The following is an 11,013-nucleotide window of genomic DNA, read 5'->3' as shown; positions in this document are numbered from 1 at the left end:
CTACGGCGGTTCTTTAATTACAAGTCTTTCAATTTTCAATATTTGTATTTCCTTTACCTTTTAAATTTAAATCAATAAATTTAAACACTTGAAAGGCCATATAAAACTGAATTAGCAATGTATAGAATAAAACCGTTATTACCAATCTGTTCTAGTTGCCTCAGACGGTTGACTTACCCAAATTCCAGGTGAGGATTAAATGTTGCTTAAACTAATTTAAAATACGCTTTCATCAGAATCGTCCCCCTGAGACTTTTATCTTCGCATAAAGAAGCGTCAGAAGGCTACTCAGATGTTCCCATAAAATTCTCCACCAGCCCTGCTAGTAAATATAAGGCTAGTACAAGTAGGATGGGTGTTGAGAATACTCGACTATGGTATGAGCCATATGTAATTCTGAGCTGTCTAACTGTATTTCTTGTTTATTTCTGCATATTAAGAGAAGAGAATGACATAGACAAAGAATTAGATAAGAGTTTGTATAGTAGAATCGAGGGTTTAGAAGAAACTCAGTTGAGGTTGTCACTGAAATATAATTTGGATAATGGGCTTGATACTGCGGACATTGTCCATAGGTTGCAGGAAATTGAGGAGGTTAAACTTAGGATGAGTGAAAATCTGAATTAAATTTATCTGGCTGTTATATAAGTAGGAAATAAATAATAAAGTTAGTAAATAATTTTTTCTATTATCACTCCTGGGCAAAAATAACCAAGTTTAACTTAATTAAGGTAGGTAGAACCTGATGGTGAATCTTTATGAGCATAAAAATGACCGTGTGACTGTCACTTTAGCTGAAAGAGATATTCAATTGGTTTATAAAAGATTGCCACTGTCAAACAGATATTTTCTGTCAATAGATTCATAACACTTCTGCCATTTTTATAAACTTACTGCATTTTTCACAAAATGGTATATTTTGTAAATGTATAACAATTTGCTGTTTCAATTTACATTTTACAGCCTAAACTTGTTTCACATGTAACTTAAGCATGGTTGGAATAAACCTCTTAGTTAATGGTACCAGTGTGAATCAGAACAGACTAAATTAAAAATAACAAACTATTATTAAGCAAGGTATTAGGTTTAACACATTGTCGCAATAACACACACTTCCACTGGTACTAGTTCATCTCTGTATTAAGTATCTCAAAAAAATTAATTTAGGGAAAAAAAAACTAATGAACGTTTTTGCTCTGGTTTATTTATCATAAAATAAATGATACAAATTATAAAATAATTTTTATAAAAAATATTTTTGCGTGACTGAAGACTTCCCGGTGTTTAATGCAAAATGAGGGTATTTCATTTTACAATGTTGTGTGAAAACATAAGTTAAAAGTACAGGGTGTCTCATTTTCGATGTGTTTACTAGATATCTTGCTTACCAATAGGAATATGTGGTTTTCGCAAACGTTGCATATATTTTTGTGAAATAAACAAAGGTATCAACAGATTCGTCAAGGACCTCTTGGCTTTTTTTACAGTCAACGATCGAAAAAAATGTTTCAAAAACTGCTTGGCCAAAAAAAATCTAATACATTTTTTTTGTTCGTTTTTTCATCTTTCTATAAACCCTTCTCAGGGATATTTTTTAAAATTGTTTTTTCTGAGAACTGAAAAGCAACTACACTCCGAAAAACTTAAATTTCAAATTCGCTTTTTATAAAGATAATCAAATGAGCCATAAAAAATATTTCATACCCGTTAAAGATATGGAACATGAGACACTCTGTATACTGATTTTCAATTGTTTTGGCTTATATAGTGATAATCATGATGAAAATTATGCGCAATATCAGAACCGACAAGCCTTTTAATCACTTCTCTTACAGATCTGAGCTAACTACACTTAATTAAATTATACAGGATTATTTTAAGTTGGGGATTAAAACATTCTTTTTTATTGCAATTCTAATTGTTCCGGATAGGTTCAGATTTTGCTAATATGCTGGCGGTAATGTTCGTTACTTCGCAACAAGGGTAAATAACAGATTGGCAAAACATTCCCCCCTCGGACGGCTGTTTCAGTATAAATGTCAAAAACTTACATTTTTAAAATGATCTTGAATTGCAAAAAAAATAGTGAGTGCATCTCGCGGGAAAATTATATTCTCTACTCACTGAAGCTTGCTAGCCTTGGCTACATTTCATCTATCCATTTACATCGTCAGCCGATACATATGTTATGCTTAATACTTGAATGAAATTTGTAGTTGTTGCTACAAGTGTAGCTACCAACAACATACATATTTTTCAATAACTTTCATTTCCACCATTGGTGCGCCTTTAGCGTGTCGTTGAATACTAAAAAAATTGTACTTTTCGGTAAAGTGCTAAGGGAACAAATCCTTATTTTGTTTAGCTTTATTTCCTTGTTGAAGGAAACTCCCAACTTAAAAATTGGCCTGTACGATTTATAACAATAGGTAGTAAATCCTTTTTAATGTTACCAAAATACAGAATTTAGAAAATGGATTATATAAATTATGATTTTTGTTAGAGGATTTTTTTTTAATCAAAAAAAATCTTTTCCAACAGTTTTTAACAAGAAAAATGAATACCTATTGCCATTATCTTATTTCCCTATGCAAGATAGAAAAAGAATATACAAAAAAACTTACAGGTATAATATTCTTATTAAAAAACTTATTTTAATATAAAACAACTAGTACTTTTCTACTTTATGTACATGTAAATGGATACAAAAATGTTGAATTCCTAAGATCCAACAACCAACAAAACTTACTTTTATCACAAAAGCAAAAAGCCAAAAAAACCAATACAATACAACCAATGGCTAACGGTTTTTAGGTATATTACTTGAAAAAAACCAAACAGAAATTGAAAGAAAACCATAATACAAGAAATTGATTATCACAGTAGTCATTAGAGGAAAGATTTCATAGCTTTACTGCATCGTCTAAGTGATTAAGTATTGAGGAAATTTTATAAAACACCATATTTTCTTTCAATGTAGTGTTATGACTACGTGAATTTCTCCAAAAACCCACTACCATTAGTTGCATTTGAAGATCACATCTTATATATAGATATCTTCTCTACGAATCACTATAGTAATCACAATTCTGTTTATACATACTCCATTCCGTTATATCACTTTACAAAAGCTTCAGGCGGGACTGAACCCTGACTGTGAAGTTCATCAAAAGTGGCACATGCTCGCATAAAATCCCAGTCGGTGCCCTCGAGGCATCTGGAATAGCGTTATTAAATTCGGAAAAGAAACTTCGAAATATTGTTAATGCATGGCTTACAATTACATTAATGATATACAGGGAAAACATTTTTGGAATTGATATTAGAATTTTTGTGAACTATGCTGCTTTTATATATTTTAAAAATATTTGTATGAATATTTTCGAAATAGTGAAATATTGCAAAATATCTATAACATCGGGATAAGTCAGCTCTTGACGTTTTTCCTACGCATTCGTCTTAGGTCAATTTTTAAATACCCTATACATAACTGTAAGATTACAAAACTTACTTTATCGACCACTCAATGTTCATACCAGTCTTGAGCGCTATTTGATTGACCATCTCCTGTTTCGCAGCATTGTCTAAAGCAACAGGAGACGCCACTGAATGTATAACTGGAGACGCCTCTGGAGTGGAAGGAGGAGCTGCCGTACCCGACGCTGGAGTCGGTAAAGAGGGCGTCTTGAAAGCTTCCTAAAACATAATTTTATCGTAAAACTTCAAGAGAATAAAGTAGTATTTTATTGACTTTACCTTAGCTTGGTCAGGCGTGGCGTTAGTAATATGATACTGTTCATTAGCAATGCAAAATCCTGAACCAGCAGGAACTATCACAAGTGTTCTGAAGAAATGTCTCGTGGGAGGCACTTTATGACTAGTTTTCAGCTCTTTGAACATACCCGAGACTGTCAGGCAAATCATTTGAGCCTGAAATTACACAAAACCTTTTCGAACCTCCCCAATTTTACGCTTCATTGATTATTACCGTGTATAAGGTGAGGTCTACAGTAAAACTATAAATATCGTGCTTCGTTTCTGGCATGTCTTGTAGGAAAGACACAACACTAAGCTGCCCCTGTTTCAATAATTTGCACCTCCGATCCGCATCTTGTACTTTTAGCACGTTGCGACTTTCGGTTTGGTACCAGTTAAGCCAAGCTACATTCTTATCTCTTCCTAGCCCATAAGGGTATGACATGGTGAAAGAAAACATGGCCTGCGCATGGTACGCTTCAAGCAGTGGTTGTCGGTTTTTGCTATCGTAAATTACGAAGTACTGCTCCAGAAAATGACGTACTATGGATTCGCCGTTGCTGTCACATAAGTAGGTTTTCTGCAGCTCTGGAATCGATGCTTCTTCTGATGTAATGTCAAAGCTTATTGGTCGGGGGAGCTCTATTCCGTCCTAGTAATGCGACAATTACTAATAATACTTCAACGTTGTATTGTACTGACTGGGCACTTACGAGAGCCTAGCCTGTACTACGTATATCATTGCATTTTGATCAGGATATAATTAAACAAATCATCGAACTTACCAATTTCATACATTTGGGGAACCTCTTCCGGACTTCGCTGTAGACAAAGAAAAGGTCGAGCCGCAGGCGGCCCGATGAAAATCATAAAATGTACCCTGTAACACTCGCTTGACGTATAGACATGGTAAAAACACTTAAAATATCACCCTTCTCGTCGATTTTATGGCAGAGTAAAAGGGGAAAGTTATGAATACATATTATTATTTCCATTTTAAATTTAAATCAAAGAAATATTGTTCATCGAATTGCTTAATTATTGAATACTTTGCCTTTCCTACACTTTTTGTTTAGGGAATGTTTGTGGACAATAATTGAGTACCTACAAGCTTTTATTCAATGAAATATTGTAATTTTTAACACTACTAAATGATTAAATTGTTTTCGTACTCAATCAAAGTTTATAAACGTTCCTTAAAGCACTGGCCATTTTTCCATCTTCTTGGATGATTTTTTTAAATTTCCAAAACTCATTTTGAACCAATATTAGTATCACACACAAAAAAATCTTAAAATTAAATCAAATAACTCCTTTTCCAGCAAAGAAAAAAATCATTCAACCATTTCAAGCAAAGAATTAAATACCAATAATACAGAGCATGCATTTTTTCTTAAGTTATTATGTACTTAATCCCACACCAAACCTCAGAATATATCTGTTAATTCAAATAATCTTAATATACGGGCGATAATAATTGTTAAACCCTCCACTTTATTTCGGCAGTTAAACCATTAAAATACTGACGGGTCTTCGCTCCCTAGGTAGAGAGACTTTATGTCAGATTTAAATCACCTTTTGACACCCTTGTGCGAAACGTTGGTCAACGCTTCAAGTTCTCAGGTGATGTCGGTGATGAACGGTTTGGGTACTGCCTACTAAAAGCTTGGGCAGAATAATTTGAAAGTTTGAAGGATATATGCGGAAGTTTGACCAGGTATTTTCTAATTATTTTTTTAACTTATGTAGAACGATCTGCTTGAGATGGGGATTAAATAGCTGAATTGGTGGCTAAGTGAGCCATTTGATTTGTTATGTAATATTGCACAATTAACTGAAAGTTTACTTGTGTAGTTATTTTTTTGTGAAACTAAAATTGGTGAAATTCTATTTTAGCATGAGTGGATAAAATATTCTAGCAGGTCTAAGAAAGTCTATAGTAGGAAAGATTAATTGGCCGGCTTTGCAGCTTTTCGCGTAAAAAAGTGCGAAATATTACTATTTGTATATAACACAAATGAATGCAACAATATATATATATATAAATATCTTTCCCTTTTTACTTCTGAGAGCCGATTACTTTCTAGCTCTTCAAAAATAATGGTTTTTAGGAAAAACACTCCTATTTCCATTATCAAAAAACCTGAAAAACGTACCTTATATAAGTATTTTGGTTTTTGAATCTGTCACACAGGGGATTCCCATCTAACAGTAGGTCCACTATGGGTAGTCCAATAAATGCATCTAGTTGAATCATATCTTTGATCTGAAATATTAATTTAATACAGAGCTTTCATTTCACTTGGGAAGTAAAAGAGAATGCAAAGAAAAACACCCTAAGGTTGTTGTCAGAAGGAAAAATGTGTTCAGATGAAATGTATTGAAATTGTTTTGAATCCCTACTGACGAGAGTTGAAACATCAATCCAAAACATTAAACAAATAATAAAACATGAGTAATTTACAACAGCAAAACTCAAAGTTTCAACCAGAAATCTTTTTACACTTACCTTGTTATTAGCCAAATGCAAAATCTTAACGTGAGGTAATCTCTTTGCCACTTTTTTCAAAAACCCAAAGACTGTAAGTCTATTGTCATTCAAACATAATGCTTCTAAATCAGGGATGTTTTCTTCTATAATTTCCAGTACAGCTATGAACACAATTGGTTTGAACAATGCGCAGAAATACTCCTGCAAATCAGAATCTGCGTGTAATTTCGTCAAATCCAATGATTTATTCGCGGCATTGTATCTCTTTGCCATGACGACTTTAATTTTCTCTTTTAAGGCTGGAGAAAGATCAACATTGGGGGTGCCTGGATGCACTTTTACTATTAATTTGAAACCATTTGCTAGTTGAACTTTTCGGTCTAATGACAGCAGCTTTTCAGCAGACTTGCGCTCGTCTATGTAGAATATTACTGTTGTGCCAACACTTTGCCACTAAAAATAAGAAAATAAAAATTTGAAAATTTTTTTTTGAGAAATTAAAAATACTTACAGCTATAGGCACAAATGGTAAGGGGACAATTTCATCCCATAGCAACTTTAATAGGTAACTTTTATCATATTTCTCTCCATAAGGTATCTAACAATATAAACTCATGTAGATAAGGGTTACAACTTAAACTTAACAAAATCTCTTACAGACACTTTATACCACCCTGTGGGTCCTTGCATTAGTTGCCGGCCATCAACTGGTGCAGGAGAGCCACGTCTGCCTCCCTTGTTTTTCTTTCCCCCTTTTCGAAAATTTTTCCCAGAGCCACTTGCAAGGTTCATGTCAATATCCTCTTCCTCAAGATGGGATTTGATGGCATTGGTCCAATCTTTGTTGCGATATTTGCCGCCATTTCGGTTGCCTACTGGTTTGAAGCTCACTCGACGGTCTCCTCCACGAAAGTCTACTCGATAATCCACAGAACGGATGGTAGGTGGGAACTCGCGATCTGAAATGAAAATCATATGAATGCCAAAAGAAACCAAATGAGTAATATATTTCCAAGATAGTTGTAATCTGATGCTACCAGAAGTTAATATTAACTTGAATACTGCATTAGATATTTTAAATATGATGAATGCATTGACAACAGAGTTTCTTGAATTTGATCTTAGTTTTAAAATGTCTGGCAGTTAAAAACAAACGTATTTAATTTAATTGTTAGCCTCTTGGGAGAGCCGTGTACCCATTAATATGGACCCTAACAACAATATATTCAAACAAACAATTATTTTTTGAAATAAATATTCTGAACTGAGACTATTAGTAAATTTATTTTGTTAAAGTGAAAATAAATAATTATTGACGTTTTAAAAACAGATCAAAATGAAGGCTTTATTACTACTTACCACCACCTCCTTGCCCCTGATGACGATGATTCACTCCTTTTGGAAAGTTAGGTTTTGGCATTTTGGGGCAAAAAACGGACAATCTGGCAATAGATATTATTTCTAGAAGTTCTTTAGCTGCTAAATACTTAATTCTGAAACTTTTTTATGGGAATATTCTCAGAAAAACACTTTTTACGCGTGCTATTGAAGTTTGAAGAAAGACGTCCTTCAAGCGTTCAGGAAAGATGGAAAATGAAATAGAACACTGTCAGTTATCACAAAATAACATCAGTTCTTGGTGCGACAAAATTAATGAAATGGCAATAGCGCCTTGCACTACTTGCTCTATTCATTTTAAAATTGTACTGACACTCACTAGACATTATGAATATTGTTTGTCCGCCGGTGTAACCTGCAGAAATACCTTAGCGTAACTGAAAATGTCCCTAACTAAATTACTAGAAATGACTTTTCCTATTTAAAGAATGAAAGTCAGTGCTTCATTCAATTATTGCCATTTTTTCAACATAAGATAGAACACCATCTCCTACGACCAAACGTGTAATGTTATGTAGTGTAAAATTCTATATGCAAAATCGCTTACTCTGTTATTTTATCTTTTAAAATCTCGAAGATAAAGTATTACTTAAATGTTGCTTATAAATAGAAAGATGTGGACAAGTAGTTTTTGCATCTGAGGTTGTCACCTCATATTGTGGAGACAAGAAATAGAGTTGGTGATGGATATATAGTGTGCCCTCTATTGTAGCCTACAGAAACGAGAGGATTACCATGCTTCTTGTATTCAGATTTCTGTACATTGTTTCAAGTAACCTGATACATACGATCACAGAGGGCGCCAATAGTACTTAACTTAGTGAGTAGGTACGAAATTTAAATGCCCAGGGATTTAGATTATCAATTACCTTGAAGTTTTCAGTAGCTACCAACTTCATCAGAAAGATCATTTCAGCAGAATCAAAATCAATGAAATAAAAGTTGAATCGTATAGGAGGCATTTTTTATTATTTGTAACCACGTTTTTACAGGGCAACTTCTTAATGTGTTAGAAATATGATTAGGAGGATATTTCCTGTGAAAACCAAAAGGTCTCCATGACGCCAATGTCGCTAATAAATTGTTAGTAACTACTTAAACCATTTTTTTCCTTTGGGGATTTTTGCCACTGCTTTTACACTTGGACTCAGTTCCAATAGGTCAAAGTACGTACTGGCACGGCAACTTTATGTGCAAGGCGGGGCAATTTCCAGCGGAAAGGAAAAGCTAATAAATACTTTGGTATTAGATTCTTTACAGTCTCTATGAAATTAAGCTTTCTGGCAGTTAAGTGGACTTCGATTTAAAAATTTAAAGAGACACGAATGTGTATGCATATGTTATGCACTACATAACCGTTGATAGGTGTAACCATAAAGTTAACTCTCTGTGCCATATATTATGCGGCGTAAAATCCTAGCAGAACGATGCAACACAGTAACAGAGAGTCGAAATGTCGCAAATGCAGCCAAATAAAACAAAATATTTGTTAATTCAGTGTTTTTTTAATATTCAATAATAAAGTTAATAATGTTCCTTATTATTCTAATATCACAGTGGCCAACCATTTGTACGTTTTATCAGCACAATAAACTTACAAACATAATATGTATCTATAGTACAATGTTAAAAGCTTATTATTACATCATTATCACAGATACAAAAAGTATTTACACTAAAAAAATGTTAAAGCTCTGGCAATACATTTAAAGTGGTGATAACACAACTACACTCACCACACATGAAAACCATTTACTATGAAATTTGCTGTTAGGCATAATACCGGGAAAATCAAAATTTTTCTGAACAAGAGGATAGATTTTAAGATTTTTACCAAGGGCGCCAAACCTTTTCACTCTCGGCGACGCTAACGGGCGAAGGGGAACCCCTGGAAGAAGGAGGCGTCATGGGCATTTGGTATTCTCTTTGATGGAAGGACTCTTCACTCAAATCACTGGAAGGGCCAACTGCCACAGTCAAAGGTCCTTGAGTTTTCGGAGAAGAGAAGCTGTCCAGGTCGTTGAGTTGGTAGCCCAAGTGGCTCATTAGTTTGGTCCCCAAGTGAATGTCAACTCCAGGAGTGGAGGCCAGAACTCTGGATACTTCTTTGGCACAAGTAGTGTAGCCCGCTCGGAATCTATCGGCGTTCAAAACTGGACTAGAGGCCATGGCCAACTGTTTCTGGCGCTTCAGCTTCTGAAGATGCGCAACTGTGATCTCCAAAATATCAGCTTTTTCCAATTTGGTCACGTTCTCCTCATCCATTGCCAGAGCCGCGATCATTAGGTCCTTAAGCTCATCCAGGCACCTGTTGATCCTGGCGCGACGTTTGCGTTCCAGCAAAGGTTTCATCACTTTGCGATACTGCATGGTCTTCGACATGGGTTTAGGGTCGAAGGGTTGTTGCTGATGGTGAGGGGGCACTATCGACGAATACTCAAACACACTACCACTAGACATGGCGACGTAAAATTCAGTTCGAAATTGTCGGTGCACACTGTAACTTTCACGAAGCGCTCGCTGTGACTGCTAGAGTCGAAATGATAAGTCCGCCATCTGCAATGTTGGTTTTATACAGGGTCGGAAAAAGCCAGGTGCAGTTTGCCGGAACGTATACCGTGAGAACTTAGGCCGGCTCACTCGGTGGGTCTGAAGCCGGGTGAGTGTGACGTCACGACAGTCAGGGGTGCAATCTGCGTGCTGGGAACGTGGGAACGCGTGTGAAGCACGCGAGGGTTGATTTACTTAATCGCGTCCATGAATGAATTAATTTTTTACGTCACGGTTTTGCTTTGGCGCGATGTTTGCTGCGTGATGAATTTCTGCATGTTTCGGGGATGCCTCAATGAGTTATCGATTGGCGTAGCTGCAGGAGTTTCGGCATTTTTATCGCATTCTGCGTTCTAGATGTGAGCTCTAGAAATTGCACCTTCATTCGCTTCCTGTTTTTTTTGCTTTTGTTCCTCAAAAAAATCAGAACTGTTTTTGTAGATGTATATACGTCGTCATATGAGGAAATCGTGAAGGCCACTGCCCCACGCGTCCCCAAGATATGACAAAAAGTTCGGAATTTTCCAAAAAGAGGTTTGTTCTCGTTTATTTTAAAGTTAAGTCTGAATTTTGAGTATCTACCAAGCAGGCGTCGCGCTTATTGAAGGCCTATTAAGGGCCAAATTTATTATATTTCACTGTGCTGTTATCATTAGCATCAAATTAGTTTCCAAAAAAACGAATAATCTCATTAGTATTAAGTCTCTATTTCAAACGTTTTACGGAAGTTAACTAGCAGTTAAAGTTGCTTAACAATTTGACTCTGCAGACCTGGTTTTTCAAACTCCCTGCAACTTTGCCAGCAAGGTGATTTTCAT

General features: G+C 35.3%; 3 protein-coding genes across 4 annotated transcripts; 1 reads left to right on the top strand and 2 right to left on the bottom strand.

Moving 5' to 3' along the window:
* Positions 1–27: 27 nt before the first annotated feature.
* LOC136408888 (ubiquinol-cytochrome c reductase complex assembly factor 4) lies at positions 28–666 on the top strand. Of its 2 annotated transcripts, none has more exons than XM_066390095.1 (2): positions 28–188; positions 252–666. In XM_066390095.1, exons 1-2 carry the CDS (start codon positions 118–120, stop codon positions 625–627), a joined length of 447 nt encoding a protein of 148 aa, XP_066246192.1. In that variant the 5' UTR covers positions 28–117; the 3' UTR covers positions 628–666. The 2 variants fall into 2 exon arrangements, with proteins under 2 accessions (XP_066246192.1, XP_066246190.1); XM_066390093.1 differs by having other exon boundaries at positions 237–666.
* A 1,169-nt stretch (positions 667–1,835) lies between these two features.
* On the bottom strand, positions 1,836–7,779 carry LOC136409226 (nuclear RNA export factor 1-like). Its single transcript, XM_066390597.1, has 10 exons — positions 7,607–7,779; positions 6,905–7,206; positions 6,759–6,845; positions 6,266–6,700; positions 5,913–6,022; positions 4,542–4,578; positions 3,989–4,408; positions 3,757–3,930; positions 3,512–3,696; positions 1,836–3,217 (listed from the first exon to the last, which is right to left on the bottom strand). The coding sequence occupies exons 1-10, from the start codon at positions 7,665–7,667 to the stop codon at positions 3,118–3,120; spliced, it is 1,911 nt and encodes a 636-aa protein (XP_066246694.1). The 5' UTR covers positions 7,668–7,779; the 3' UTR covers positions 1,836–3,117.
* A 1,365-nt stretch (positions 7,780–9,144) lies between these two features.
* On the bottom strand, positions 9,145–10,329 carry LOC136409245 (enhancer of split mbeta protein-like). The gene has a single exon (XM_066390626.1). It carries the CDS (start codon positions 10,103–10,105, stop codon positions 9,476–9,478), a length of 630 nt encoding a protein of 209 aa, XP_066246723.1. The 5' UTR covers positions 10,106–10,329; the 3' UTR covers positions 9,145–9,475.
* Between the last annotated feature and the right edge of the window lie 684 nt (positions 10,330–11,013).

This window comes from Euwallacea similis, chromosome 5 (genome assembly GCF_039881205.1).
Source record: "Euwallacea similis isolate ESF13 chromosome 5, ESF131.1, whole genome shotgun sequence".
Classification (NCBI taxonomy): Eukaryota; Metazoa; Arthropoda; class Insecta; order Coleoptera; family Curculionidae; genus Euwallacea; species Euwallacea similis.
This window is presented reverse-complemented; position numbering and strand designations above follow the sequence as displayed.